The sequence below is a fragment of the Lepidochelys kempii genome, chromosome 1 (assembly GCF_965140265.1).
Source record: "Lepidochelys kempii isolate rLepKem1 chromosome 1, rLepKem1.hap2, whole genome shotgun sequence".
Classification (NCBI taxonomy): domain Eukaryota; kingdom Metazoa; phylum Chordata; order Testudines; family Cheloniidae; genus Lepidochelys; species Lepidochelys kempii.
This window is the reverse complement of record NC_133256.1, coordinates 162,564,309-162,580,489: the sequence shown is the minus strand read 5'-3', so window position 1 is coordinate 162,580,489 and position 16,181 is coordinate 162,564,309. Positions and strand designations below refer to the sequence as shown.

At 41.0% G+C, this 16,181-nt stretch overlaps 1 protein-coding gene across 7 annotated transcripts in view; it reads right to left on the bottom strand.

Moving 5' to 3' along the window:
• RUNX1 (RUNX family transcription factor 1) overlaps nt 1-16,181 on the bottom strand; it is a 210,614-nt gene that overhangs the window by 60,348 nt on the left and 134,085 nt on the right. For all 7 annotated transcript variants that reach the window (XM_073361398.1, XM_073361365.1, XM_073361383.1 and 4 more), the window contains one exon: nt 7,898-8,002. In XM_073361398.1, coding sequence (XP_073217499.1) covers nt 7,898-8,002 — 105 coding nt within the window. The remainder of the gene's footprint in view (nt 1-7,897; nt 8,003-16,181) is intronic.

Here is a 16,181-nt window from a genome sequence, read left to right as displayed (position 1 = left end):
CCTACTCCCCTCTAAGTTTTAATAATACAAGAAAATACATGAATACAGAATATGCACACATCAGTGCTCAATCATTTGTGTTCATTGCAGTCCATTGCATTCTTTGTCTATACATGATCTATTTACATTGGAAGCTCTTAGGGGAAAAGTACCTTGGCCAAGATTTTTTAAAAGTATCTAGCAATTTTGGGTGCTGATCCTTAGAGGACAAATGATCTGTGAAGTGCTTAGCACACAACTGGTTCTATAGAAGCAATAAGATTCTGAATCACTCTCTCATTTTATTATCTAGCAAGCCAAAAATATCACTTAATTTTTTCATTTGAATTTTCTGCCAAAGAATCTGTGAAATATTACAAATCCCCAGGTGAATGAAAAGGTCTGGTAAGTAATCAGTGAAATCCTGGGGGGTACCATCATTTTATGACAGCGACACAGCCACTTATTCATATGTGATTTCTACATTACAGTTTGATACAAATCTTTTCTTAAAAGTTAGTCTCAGTTCCAAAGAAAGAAAGAAAGAAAGAAAGAAAAAGGATTTGAAGGCATTTAACATTATTTTAGTTCATTGAGACAAAAAGAAAGATTTGAAAAATGTTTTGGCTTTCAGTCAAAGCTGTATTTAATAGAAACTGAGTACAGACACAGAAGTCCCAAACGAATTTATGATCATTAAATTACTCTGTAGGGGTCTAAGGAGTTAGCAGATTAATGCAATATGTCTAGTAAAATAAGTTTTCACTTTTGGGACCTAAAGCTTTTATCTAACCCTCGCCTGACAAAATCTAACATATATTGTAAAGTCAGGTTGTACAAAAGAGTAGGTCCCAAAGCAATGCAATAGCTTTTCCTTGTATACAAGCCTGAAAGCAAGGTTTAAAAATCGTAGATGTATAAAAACCCAGTGAGATCATCCATCCCAGATGTGAATGCAGAGGGGAACCTCTGTACACAGATCTCCCAGCTCCTGTGGGAAAGAGAGGCAGAGGCTATGACTTTCTGAGTTCCTAGAGGGTGCTCAACCTCTGCTCTGCCCCAGGCCCTGCCCCCACTCCACTCTACCCCACCCCATGCTCTGCCTCTTTCTGCCCCTGCTCCTCCCCCTCCCCCCCAGTGCCTCCTGCATGCCGCTGAACAGCTGATCACGGCGGGTGGGAGGTGCTTGGAGGGAGTGAAAGGAGCTGCTCGGCGAGGCGGGAGGACTGGGGCAGGGGAGAGGGAGGAGCAGATCCGCAGGGTTGTCGGTGGGTGCTGAGCACACACTATTTTTTTCCCCAGGGTGCTCCAGCCCCGGAGCACCCACAGAGTCAGCACCTATGAAGAGAGGGATCATTCACTTGTGAGGCACTTCCCACCCCCTCCAAACCATGTGGAAGGTGCTCCGTGGATCCAGGGTTTGTGCAGAGTGGGGAACAGGCTGCACAGGTGAAGGAAAGGCATGGACTGGCCAGACACACGATGTCACCCCTCCAGCCCTGGGGAGAATTCCCAGAAAAGATACCTGGGAGAGGAGGAGGGGCAATCCCCCAATGAAAAGTTCTCCATAAGAGGATCCTTGGAGAGTTCCTTCCTCAGAGCCACCTTCCATAGGTTTTTCCATGGCAAGGGATGATCTGATCCCTGATCTTTACAGCTGGGATTTAATCACTTACTAGCTTCTGGACAAGCTTAAATACACTGATTGATCAAAAGTGGATCATAAAGGATCAAAGGTGGAGAATGAATACTGACCTCAGTCTTCTTGTTAACGCTGCCAGATGGCAATAGAACTGGTTAATGTCTGTATGGCCAACCTCTTTGCCCTGGTCTACACTACACAGTTAGGTCAACATAAAGCAGTTTATATCGACCTAACTATGTCAGCGTACACACTACAGCCTTGCTCCCTAATACGTGTGCCGTACTACACCGACATAATAAATCTGCCTCCGCAAGAGGCATAGGGCTGATATTGGTGTAGTTAGGGAGATGCAGTGTCCATGTAGACACTGCATTACTTATATCGGCCTTTGGCTGTCATTCTTGCCAAGTTCATGACTCCATGCTGGAGCCGTGAAATTGACAAGCAAGTCCTCCCCACTCTCAGCCCAGCTGCTGCCCGCTGCCTGGGCTCCTTGTTGAGAGCCCACTGGGAGCCTGGGCAGCTGCCCCACTCCCAGTGAGGACTGGGCAGGCAAGAGCCCAGATGGCTGTCCCGCTCCAGGGGGGCAGGGGTGTGCAGGGAACAGAGAACGGTGGGGCAGCTGGTGTGGAGCCGGGAGCCCATTGGGGGGCAACAAGTGGAGCTGAGAGCCCGACAGCTCCCCACACTGGCCTTATTAGGTCAGTGGAAGTGCTCCTGGTGAGGACGCATATTGCCGACTGAAGGACTGTAGTGTCGACATGCACCACCGCAGTAATTACTGCGGCGGCTGTAAGTCAACCTATATTAGGTTGACTTAAGTTTTTAGCGCAGACATGCCCTTTGTTACATTCTTCCTCAAGTTCTGCTCAACAACCTACACCCCAGACTGCTCTTTGAGAGGAGTTCATATGGTTAATTATGTGTGGCCAAAATTAATTGGGACAACCATATATTCATGCTCGACAAACACCTTTAACATTCAGCTTTTGCCTGGACAACTCAGCTTAAAAAAAAAAAAAAAAGTAAGTGGCATAAATTTACAAACCCTTTGGAATTTACACAGTGCCTTCAGCACAGAGCTCTACTAGAGAATCACTTCAGAGCTGTATAGTTCAAACAATCCAAAAGGAAGAACTAAAAGAAGTCAAAAGAAGGAAAATAATTTTTAAGAGCATCCATACGTCAGACAGCCTTAGGGCCATATTTAATGTAAGAATCGTCATAATATTTCTACCAAGTTTCCAGGAGCAATTCTCTTGATCTGCAATGCTAATGATTTTCCCCATGGAGTTAGTTCATAGAAATGCAACTTGCTTTATGAGTCATAGAATCAGAGAAGATGGAGTTGAAAATGAGCTCTGAGGTCATCGTATCTCCTTGCCAGCACAGGATGTTTCCCTCTTATACAAAAGTCAAAAATAAGCATTTATGAAAATCTGGAAAATGAAAACTTTTAAAAAATAAATAAAAGTAGTGGAGGAAGACTCATGTCCTTTTGTGCTTTGGCTCTGTGCACTATGATCATTTTACAAGAAACACTGCATAGATATGCATATTCAGAAATGCAGAAAAAAAAAAGAAATTAAAACCAGACACAATTCTGTAACTAATTTGTACATGCAGTTACCACAAATGGAAATCTGGTATTTACATATGCAAATTGACTAATAAACAAATAATTGGCCATTTCCATGCACAATCATTGTAATCAACTACCCATAAAGTACATAATTGTGCAAGCACTTCAGGATCCACATCTGAGAAATTTGGTTTTGTATGTATCTATGCAGACATGCACTCACAGTAGTACATGGTATATTACGTAGACCTTTACACATCACAAATACTTAATAAAAAAAATCCAGAAGTTAATGGATACCTGCTTTTACATCCTTGGATATCTGTACTTTTCTACTTGACAAAAATGGCTTAAAATCTCATTAGATGTTCTTGTTTCACCTTTTGCCCGTCCTATGCACATAAATTAAGGAGGCAGCCAGCTTCCATTATAACGCCCTAATACCACACCCTTAGAATTTTGAGTCAAACATGTTTGACTAAATAATCTCTGAAGACAAGAGAGCGCTTTTCTGCAAAGTTTGAAGACAGTTTGTTGATCTGTGTTTGCTTGGTTTTTTTTAAGATAAATCTCATTAAAAATTATCCTGGTTTGGATTTTGACCTTTGTCTTAAATTTATTCTTAGCTCAAAAATGGCTTGTTGCTGCTTTTTCAAACTTTCCATACAGTAGAAAACGTAGGCACTAGTTATATATGATGACTATAAAGTAATTATATTGTATGTATAAAACAAAGTTCGTAACAATTTTTGTTGCTGATAGATTTAGATAGGTATATACATACACTCCAAAGCTCTCTAGATGCCCAAGCAATACCTGCAAAGTCTAAACTGCTATTTTTACACTGCCTCCCTGCTGCTTCCCCGCTGTCAGAGACTTTCACTGCCATGTGTAGCTACACACTGCAGTGACAAGTGTGGACACAGCCTGCCTTTCACTGTGGCATGTAGCTACACATACCCTATGTGCTGCTGCAAACATAGACAAGATCTTAGAAAGAACACGGAGGCATTTATACAAGAAGTAGCTCAGAGAGATATTCCTTTGGCTCAAGTGGTAGAGGCTTGTGGTTTTAGTCTTGAAGGATCAGGGTTCAAAGATCAACTGTGCAGGTGTGTGTTGATTTATTGTGAAGAGGGGATAATCTTTCCAAAGTTAATGTTGCAACCACAGCCCCATTATCAGGCTGATTTTGCACTCTTGTAATTCTGAAGGCAAGGTAAAAAAAGAAAAGAAAAGACCATAACAAGTTCCTCATGTTTTCAAATATTTAGGGTTAATACTTGGTAACTAGAACAATTACAATTTTGTATTAGGATTACTACCTTAACTGCGCCCCAGCAGAGGTGTCAGCCTGCTATTGTGAAAAGTAAAATATGAGAATTGACATTTTTCTGTCTGATCCTTGGGTACAAGACCAATGCTTGGGAGAGATTACTGGTCCTGAAGGCACAATTAGTAGTGTGCCTGTCCAAGTGTTTCTAGCCCTGGCAGGCTGCGAGATACTGTACCTTAAAATCATATTATTTTGATTGGGTTTTTTTGGGTTTTTTTCCCCACTTCAACTTCAACATGATGTTTGCAGACAATATATCACAAGCCACTAGAGTTAGAGATGAGACACACTGTCAATTCAAATTTGACCCTCAATTTAAATGTTGTAAAAAAACCAAACCAAAACAAAAAAAGCCCATCCCCTAAGACGAACAGAAACAGTGCCATGACTTTAAAGACTTCCTATAAAACCATAACCCCCTCCCCCAAACATTTCTATTTAGGCCGCAATTTAGCAAATCCTTGAAACAGATACAGCACTTTGGGCAAGGCTATTTGCACATCCATGAAAATGCAATCTTAGGCTATGTATGAGCATATGTAAAGCTGAGCACCAGGGACAGGCCTCCAGAATGGGCACTGATATGCACCCCATGTTACCTGCAAATGTACAGAGTTTTAAAAAAAGTGTAAAGGAAAATGGGCATATTTGAGGGACCCTGGGGAAGCTCAGTGGTTTGAGCATTGGCCTGCTTTAAACCCAGGGTTGTGAGTTCAATCATTGAGGGGGCCATTTAGAGATCTGGGACAAAAATTGGGGATTGGTCCTGCTTTGAGCAGAGGGTTGGACTAGATGACCTCCTGAGGTCCCTTCCAACCCTGATATTCTATGATTCTGTGAGGGGCATGCTCATGAGGGAGTTAGCAATGTCCTGATCCCGCAGACACTTACGCATGTGCATAATTTTACTCATGTCAATAAAGTTTTGAACTAATGTTTCCTTTTTAAGTTGCAATTTGATTGTGAACTATTTATTTCTAAGCATGGCAGGCCTTGAGATACTGGAGCTTACATCTTTCATGATCCCCTCAGTCCAGCAGTGCTTCTTTTGACACTGGTTCAGGTCTGAACATAGCAAAGCCTTGACCTTGGAGCAGTGTAATTTTCAATCCCTGCAACACACTGCATGTACTACAAGGAACCCCTTAAAATATGTTTATGCAGATAGCAGTAACACAAGCTATTTTTGTTCAGATGACTGCATTGGATCTAATTGATTCAACAAATCCAAAGTGCCATAAATACAAAGAGTGAGAGAGTATATAAAAATAAGATATGGTTCAGTACTGCCGCAATTGCCTGAATGTTATGAGAGATACTGAAAAGAATTAGACAGTGGAAGGAATTTTCTGCCTAATTAATAAAAATCAGGTGACATGACACAGTTTAGGAAAACTGAGGTTTACCCATAAGCCTATTATAACGTGTGCTCTGGGTAGCATGTCTTCTCTGCATTGACTGGGGCTGGATTAGGCCCATCTAGTCAAACAGTTCACTGCATTTTCCTCAACTATCTGAAGTGTATTGCATGTATCATATATATGTAACCATTGCTGCAATTCAAGAAACTCTTGATTAGATATCAAACTACAGTGCTTAGTAGCAAATGTTCTGTTCTTTTATATACAACAGATTATCTGGCAATAATGAGAGTTATGTGTCTCTATCAAAAGGAAATTTGACCCCTTAGTACTACGTGCATAAAACTTCCTTGTGTGTACTACTCATTTTATACGTTTGACTTCCCTATGACAAATTGAAATTGCATACAAAAAGGCTTTTACATGTGTTTGAGTTGTGAAGATACATATGTAGCTTCAGCAGAGATGTTTTCTTTACTTCCTCTCTTAAATGTAAAACCATATTAAATATTAACTATTATACCAACTGAGCAATTGATCTAAACCAGGAGGTAGATCATCAGAATGATATTGTTTCTTAGAACTCTATCAGACACGTATTCAAAAAACCTAAGGCCAGGTGATTGTGCATGCAGATCTGGTATTTGCATATACAAATACCTGCTTTGCATGCACAGTTGCTGGTTTTCTAGAGATATTTCTCAGGAACAATGTAGACACTCATTCAAAAAACAAAACAAAACAAAACATCACCACCACAAAAAGAAAAGAAAAGAAAAGAAAAGAAAAGAAAAGAAAAGAAAAGAAAAGAAAAGAAAAGAAAAAGTCCTCTGTGTTTCAAAGGCTGGCCTCAAATCCTAAAAACCCTGGGACCTGATCTTTAATACATTAGTACAGCTGCATACACTGATTTACACCTGCTGAGGATCTAGCCCATAACTGCAGGCAACTATTGAGAATAAAAGGTAGCTGAAAGCCGGAGAGTTTTCTAACCTATTATATTTAGCCATTGGAACCTCACTGTTCTTCCAATACTCAGTAAATAACCCTGGCTTACACGGATCACCCTCTAGTGGGTGTTCGTTTTTTTCTGTTCTCCTCTCCTGGGATGACTTCTCTTAAACAACAGTTAGAACCTATGCCAAATGTGCAGAGGGAATAAAAGAAGGAAACCACAAACCTCAATTTACATCAGGGCATTTTGATAAAAAATATGAAAATTCTACATGAAGGTTAGTGACTGAGGTTAATTATTGCCCATGGTAATAAGCAGAGCATGTGTTGCACAAGCATCTGATGACTGTACATCTGTTTTTTCCCAAAACTGTACTTGTGTGAAATTTGTGGATTTGTCCCTACAGATATCAAATCATTCATCTTCTATTCATACTTAATGCTTTTAAAAAATTTGGCAAGAACGACTGTCTGTGAAAATGTGCACCCCAGTGGAGTAAATTCCATCTGTCTGTTTGAAGGGCTGTTTTTAACAATTACAGTTTTCCTAAGTTATAAACCAGCATGAGGCACAATAAACTATACACAAGAACAGCCAGTTGTCATCTTTCTGAATTTTTTTTTTTTTTGCTTTTGTCTGCCAACTTTGAAAAGTTAGATCAGTGGCATCTTGGTTTCTAAAGTTAAAAATCCTATGACCATCTGAAAGTCAAAGTGACCAGGAAATGCTGCATAATTTATGTCCTGTCCTTTTTTTACCCAATATCCCTTCTGTCTTGTGTACTAGACAAATCCTACCTGAGTTTGTTGCCTTCAAGTGCAGAGCACTTCAAATACTTTTTTGAACAACCGAATACACTCGTGCAGAACTAAGCTCTAGAGAGGCATATTTAAAATCATTAGTGGATAGCCTTAGCTCAAAGCACATCCATTGCTCCCAATGAATCTTATATTTTGCTGCATTTAATCTGACAGGTGATGAACCCCTGTTCTAATGTGGAATCTCACATCTGCATTAACATTGTTGCCAGATCACTTACTTCTGGGTTCTCGAGGTCCATCCACCGTTATCTTGATGGCTCTGTGATACGTGGCTACTTGCGGAGGATTTGTAAAGACTGTGATGGTTAGGGTGAAGCTCTTCCCTGCAACAGGAAAGCACATTACTCTCTTACTGATGATTACAATACAACATGCATTGAGAGAATTTGTATCTGTCATTTTCAACAGCTCAAAAACACATAATATTTTAGTCTCTATATATTATATATGTGCCCATACGGTGCAGCATTTCACATCCACTTCAGGGCAATCCAAGGCTGTGTATACTCCATACATGGCTACTGCTCCAAGCAAGTATAATTGATTTACAGTTAATGTTATTTATACTTTGTAAAATACACAGTTTACAGCTGGACAGTTATATTTTAAATTATCTACACTACCACTTACAAATTATCTATATTTGTTAAGGGTGTTAATTCACAGAGCCCTATACATTATGGCTGAGTTCCAAAGCTGTCTAAGGAATCTGAACACACAGTTCCCATCAACACCAAAGGGAACTGGGTGTTCAAGTCCCTTAGGAAGCTTTGAAAATCCCATGGTAGATGCTTCAAGCTACTGTTAGATCAATTCTACAGAATAAACAGGAATCCTTTAAAATACAGAGAAATCTACTACCATACCTCCAAGAAATTACAGAGAACAGATAAAAAAAAATCTCTATAGTTTGTCTGAAGGGAATTAAAGAGTTCCATGAAGACATAACAGAGATTTTATTGTTCTGGATTTCCTCCACTTCCTCCCCCTTGTTTTAAACCTGGACAAGAATATTTTATACAAACTCCATTTTTTTTTTAATTTTATCCCTTTGTGGGTAAAAACTAGCTTCCTGGATTTCTATGGAAAGTTTTGCTAAGATATTATGGTGGGTTTCATTATAATTCAGAGGGAAGACTTTTCAGATATGGTATGTGCACGCCATAGTTCTGAGTTTTGAAAATTAGTTGTTTTGGTGGTTCAAATGGAGATAAGAAATTATGATATATGCTGCCATGATTATGATGCATTTAAATATTTCTGTTTCTGTTTTGGTGTAAACTCCTTTTACTCTCATTTGTAAAATTGGGGAGGGGGGATAATACTACTACTTGTCTAGTGTCCTTCAGATTATTTAGTTACTGAATGTGTGGCATATTGACAATATAAAGCACTGTATAAATATTAATTATTACTTTGGCATTTACAGTACTACCCGTAGCGCGTTTCAGTATAGTTATCTGAATGTCCTGGGGGACATGGATAATCATGAAATTTTCAAGAAACACGGCCCTGATTTGGACAATGGGGAGTTTCAGATAATTGAGGTTATACTTGCACAGGCATGTGCTGTACAAACTTTCCCACACACCTCTACAAAAGGTACCTCATTGCTGGACTCCAACATTTCTGTCATCCAAGTCTCAGGCTTCTTCTGATGAAAGCTTCCCATTGTTATAGTTTGCTTTGTTTATCTAGATGTAGGTATACATCCACGTGTGACGAGAATAAGACAGCTTCACTTACAATAGTATCTGAACTCAATTCTTATCTAGGTATCGGTATGGCCCTCAGCACTAATATCTGAGCACTTCATAATCATTAATGGTTTCTGTCCTCACAATGTCCCAGTGAATTAGGATGGAGCAGTAAAGCACAGGTTAAATAAGGGCTTGTTTACACAGTGCAGCAATGCGCTCTACGGGGGTGTGAATTCTAGAGCATACCAATGTGTTGTGCACTAACTGGCCCATGTAGATCCTGCTGACGTGCACTAAAAGTTCCCTTGTACGCTAATGTGGTCCCTTTCCAAACAGTAGTACATTAATGTGCCCTAGGGAACTTTCAGTGCACACCAGCAGGGTCTACACAGGCCAGTTAGTACACAGTATGTTGATGTGCGTTAGAATTCACACCCCTCTAGTATGCACTGCTACAAGCCCTAAGTGTCTCAGCCAATGTCACACAAGAAGTGTGTAGCTCAGCCGGGAATAAAAACTCAGTTCTTCTGCATCCCAGTCCAGTGCCTTCCTAATACCCTTCCAACCTCTGCTGAAAAGTAGCTCCGGGTATTGGGAGGAGCTGTAGAGGTGGCATAAAAGCCACCTTTGATCCATGCCTCAAGACGGCTGACCCCTGGCTTGGGTCCACTCAGCCAGACTCAAGGCTAAAGTGTTTTTGACATTTTTTAAATACCAAATTGTAAGACAGATCATAGCAATTATGTTGCCAATACTCAGACTTTTCTATGAGGGATCAAAAATAAGTGCTATTAAAAACTCCCCAAGAAAATTAACACCCCAAGACATGAGATTTTTAACTAATATTAAAGGGACATCATCAAGCCAAAGAACATATCCTGCTTCTTTAAGAAAATATTTTTACCTACTGTTATTACAAGTAGCACCTAAAACGCCTATAACTGAAAGAGATTAGAGAAAAATAATACTTTTCTATTTATTAATCTATTTCTAGCTATAATGTTTCCAGTTTATTTACTTGGGACATTTAATAGCACTTAATGGGGGCGTTTTCACTGTTTCCCTAACACACTCAATCAGTTCCCCGTTCTTTCTGTACGTTTTTCACACAGCACAAGGAGCGAGAAAAATATTTTTTAATAGTTAAACATGATTGTAAAATCAGAAAAATTACTATAGAGAATCAGGGCCAGGTGCAATATTTGTAACTGCTTTAAAGATATTCTTCAAAACTTATTAGATTTCAAAATGATGGTGCCTGTTGTGACACAATTTGGCAAAAGCAGGAAGACACTCCGCTTACCTTTTACTGTTTATAGAAGTCTACCCATTAACCACATGCTGGTTAACCACAGGACTACATAACCATATGCCTATGTGTCACTTACTGTTACTCTCTGATAATTCCACTGTAGTCCTCTGGCCATTAATTTGCATTTAGTTTTACTCATTACACATGTATTAACTATATGTCTGGTTGATTCAGGTAAAATTAGCTAGAAATGCATCCAATCTAATTTTAGTTGAATTAATCAGGCATACAGTTAATACAGGTGCATAAAGATCACAGGATGAATGCACACCCAGACTTTCCCCTTGCATCTGTGTATTAGCATGCAGCCTAAGTATTTTATCCAGATACACATGTGCCTATTACACACAGAGATGTATGCAAACACACATGATCTGTCAAAACTGGTTATTAAATTTTGGTTCAAAAATAATATCAGATTAGTTTCTTGATAAACGACAGTCAGCTTTCCCTAGTACACAGCCCTTTGTTAGCTAATGGGAAGAGATGAGACCCCTGGTTAAACAATCCACAAAGCACAAATGGAAAGACTAGGCACAAATGAAATATGGATCATGTACACACAGTATGTGGCAATTAAAATGGGAAATTACTGTCCATATGCGGGCGTACTGGGTGAGAATAGCGAATGATCTCGTATGAGGTCCTTATCTTTAACACTGCTAATGAGCAAGATTTAGAGACCGCCACTCCCTCTGTAATTATCCATGGCAGCTCTCGGTCCCAAGGATAAAACTTTCAGGAGCTAGGGCTTTTTCAACAGAGGGCCCTTGGCTTTGGAATATACTCCCAGCAACAACAAAATAAGCCCAAGTCTTGCATCTTTAAAGGTACAGTACAAGATTCACTGTTTCAGTCAATCAGATCTGTCCCCAATATTAGGGTAGCACAACAACCTAGCAATGTTTCTCCTGCAAGATCCCCACCATGATTCACTTGAAAAAAACATTTAACACGGGGAAGAGAACTAGCTGTATTTCTGGACAGGCAATAAGTAAAACTTAATTTTGTATATGGTGCCTAGATACTACATTGACGGCTGCATTAGAAACCACACAGGAATGCTCTCTAGAGCAACTGGTGATTAAAGTGTCAAAGGAAAAGATAGATTTTTAAAAAAATCTTCTAAAAATCATAGCTTGATGGTCCAATGATAGTGCACTGCTCTGCCAGACAGGCATCCATACTTGTGTCCTCAGCTGTCATTTACAGTCTGGCAGGGACTGGAAATGCAGTAAGAGTGCAGTGAGACCCAGGGAAAAGTGAGACACTTGAAGTGCCCCCTCTGGATGATGCTTGACATAGTGTTGAAGGGCTCTTCAGGGAGCTGCATTCCAGCCTCTTCAGCTGGAGAAAGGGTTGCTGTAATCTGGGGCCTTTGCAGCTTTTGAGAGGGAATGAAGTCAAGGTGGGAAAATAGCGAATCCCAGACAACAACCTAGTAACATGCAAAGAGGTTTTGTGTATTGCATTAGTCATCCCTGAGAGACGCAATTACAAGAACGGGGTGGCTCTATGGATGAGAGGCATTTTTTAGAATGTGTGTGGATGCAAAGCAGCACACCCAGACAAGCTACAGAGAATGGCAAACAGAAAGTAGCACAGAAGACATGTAACCAGCAGGGCTCACCAGATGTTTTTAAAAGATGGTTTTCTGTCTTCTCATGTGTGTTGTGGTTGTGGAAGAGAAATAAGTGGGAGGAGATGAGAGAAGAACTTTAGAGATTACAGACCATATGATGAGTTCCCCATTCCATTTTTATTCAGTTTTGCTCAGGCAAAACTCCCGGCTGAATCAATGTGGGGAGGAGGGGGTGTCTGAATGAGGATTGAACAAAAATGTAGTAAAAGCTTTAAGATTGGGCCAATAAGGTGCGGAAGGGAAAAAAAGCAAGAGACGCTGATGATACGGCCACAATAGCTATATGCTGCCTTAGGATTTCTTTTGTCATAGAATATTATTGGTTTTCTTAAGTAATTACAATGCATTATTTTAACAAATTGGAAAAGAAGCCAAAATGGGAAAGGAGCCAAGAATGTTTGTGCTGACAAGACCAAGCGATATGGATGAAAAAATATGAAGTGTAATACAAAAATACACAATACAACACAAATGATATTTTGGCTAATTCCATGATGTCTGAGAGAGGTTTCCAGGTTGTAGTAAGAGAAATTATGGTACAATATTTTCTGCTACTACTTTTTCATACTTGTGTGTTCGGCTGATTTTATTAAACTGTGCTAAATTATTATTGTTATATATCTTTCAAACTTCTCATGACACTTCCCTAGGTATATATCAAAGTGCCAATGTAAAGATCTCTACTATTTTTTTTATAATGCATGTGGGTGTATGTACACGCAATATATACACACATACAAACATGCACACACACACACAACATTAACAACTATACATTAGGGAAACATTTTGCCACTCTTGATTAATAGCTTACTACTTGAATAATCCCATTGAAATTGATATGAGTAAGAGTAGTAGAACTGACCCTTAGGCCTGGTCTACACTACGGGGTTAGGTCGAATTTAGCCGGGTTAGCCTGATTTAAAAATGACTGCGTCCACACAACCAACCCCGTTCTGTTGACCTAAAGGGCTCTGCAAATCGACTTCTGTACTCCTCCCCGACAAGGGGAGTTGCGCTAAAATCAACTTTGGTGGGTCAACTTTGGTGGGTCAAATTTGGGGTAGTGCGGATGCAAATCGATGGTATTGGCCTCTGGGAGCTATCCCAGATTGCTCCATTGTGACCGCTCTGGACAGCACTTTGAACCCTGATGCACTAGCCAGATACACAGGAAAAGCCCCAGGAAGTTTTGAATTTCATTTCCTGTTTGGTTAGCGTGGCAAACTTAGCACCACTCAGCAGCAGAGGTGACCATGCAGTCCCCCCAGAATCATAGAGTGTAGAACATTTCTATACTCCCCCTATCATCTCGGTCCCTGAGGTTATCGCAGATTAGAAGCCAGAAAAAACGCACTCGCGATGACATGTTTTCCGAGCTCATGCAGTCCTCTCACACTGATAGGGTACAGCTTAATGCATGGAGGCATTCAGTAGCAGAGGCCAGGAAAGAATTAAGTGAACACGAAGAGCGGAGGCAGGACACGATGCTGAGACTAATGGGGGAGCAAACAGACATGATGAAGCATCTGTTAGGGGAGCAAACGGACATGAAAGGAAAGCCAAAAAGAGCACATACCCCCGCTGCATCCACTGTATAGCCGCCTACCTTCCTCCCCATGTTCCATAGCCTCCTCACCCAGATGCCCAAGAATGCAGTTGGGGGGGAGGCTCCAGGCACCCAGCCACTCCACTTCAGAGGATGGCCCAAGCAACAGAAGGCTGTCATTCAAACAGTTTGATTTTTAGTGTGGTTACAATAAGCAATGTGGCCTTGTCCTTCCCTCCTCCCCACCCCACCTGGGCTACCTTGTCTGTTATCTCATTTTTTTAATTAATAAAGAAAGAATGCATGGTTTCAAAACAATAGTTATTTTATTTCGAAGTGGGGGAGAGTGGCTGGCTTACAGGGAATTAAAATCAACAAAGGGGGCGGGTTTGCATCAAGGAGAAACACCCAAAACTGTCACACTGAAGCCTGGCCAGTCATGAAACTGGTTTTCAAAGCCTCTCTGATGCGCAGCATGCCCTGCTATGCTCTTCTAATCGCCCTGGTGTCTGGCTGCTCAAAATCAGAGGCCAGGTGATTTGCCTCAACCTCCCACCCCACCATAAATGTCTCCCCCTTTACTCTCACAGAGATTGTGGAGCACACAGCAAGCAGCAATAATAATGGGAATGTTGGTTGCACTGAGGTCTGACCCAGTCAGCAAACAGCACCAGTGAGCTTTTAAATGTCCAAAGGCACATTCTACCACCATTCTGCACTTGCTCAGCCTATAGTTGAACTGCTCCTTACTACTGTCCAGGCTTCATGAGCCATGGGAGCAAGGGGTAAGCTGAGGTAGGTGCGACCGCACGTTGCTGGTGGCTGGGAGAGTAGCCTGAGGCAGAAGCCTGCAGCTCACGTGATATTCCAGGGAGGACTGAATCTCCATGAGACGAAACTTAAAGAAGAGAATGACCTCGAGTCTCTGGCTCCCATTCAGTGCTCTAAGAGGAGGATAGCTATGTCTGGCCAGGCGCCCCAGATCGACCTCACCGAGGTCTGCCAGGAGCACCCTGGAGACGTACGACAGCTATCAGTCCTACTGCACCATCTGCCATGAAGGCAAGGAACTGCTGCCGTGTAGCAATGCAGTACCGCATCTGCCAGCAGCACCCAGGAGACGTACGGTGATGGTGAGCTGAGCGGGCTCCATGCTTGCCGTGGTATGGCGTCTGCATGGGTAACCCAGGAAAAAAGGTGCGAAATGATTGTCTGCCATTGCTTTCACGTAGGGAGGGAAGGAGCGGGGCCTGACGACATGTACCCAAAACCACCCGTGACAATGTTTTTGCCCCATCAGGCATTGGGAGCTTAACCCAGAATTCCAATGGGTAGCAGAAACTGCGGGAACTGTGGGATAGCTACCCACAGTGCACTGCTCTGTAAGTTGATGCTAGCCAAGGTAGTGAGGACGCACTCCGCTGACTTAATGCGCTTAGTGTGGACATACGCAATCGACTGTATAAAATTAGTTTCTAAAAATCGACTTCTATAAAATTGACCTAATTTTGTAGTGTAGACATACCCTTAGTTAGCTGTTGCTTAGTGCATTGTTTATTTTTTTAAACGCTTCACCTAATTGTGTGACAGTCTAGGAAAAACTAAACAAGGTAAAATTCTGTCCTCAGATGTCTGTCTTGTTCCTGTTGTCTTCAGTGGCAGTTTCAGACAACGAAGGACACAACTTTGCCAATGGCATTTCATTCAGTGGGCATCTCATAGGAGAACAATTATAGTTAAAGTAGAAGATATTAAAGAATTAACTTTTGTTCACCATTATCACATAGATACCATAGACAGCTACTATTTCAAGCGCAAGAGAAACTGCAGTAATTTCATATACTACTATGTGACACCTGTTGTCAAATACAGAATTTTTAATGGTGACCACTGCACTATAGGCCAAATTTAACAATGAGAGCACAATGGGTATGCCTGCAAAACTGTGTACAAATGCTTATTTGCACCTAGAAACGAAATAACTGTGTGCACAAACAGGTAGTTGCACCTACAACAGACTGGGTTTTTTTCACATGAAAATAGAGGCCTATGTGTGTGAAATCTGGGATTTTGGAGATGCAGCTGTTGCACCCTTCCAGCCAAGTGATCCCATCAACTTAACCTTATGGCTATATTCTGAAACATTTCTACAGGATAATTCCAAGTGTCTTATTGCACAAAGTTCTTACTTCTACATTTACCTGTACAGGGTGAAATCCTGTCCCCAATTAAATCAATAGATGTTTTGCTATTGACTTCAGTAGGGTCAGGATTTCATCCATAGGGCCAAATCCTGCCC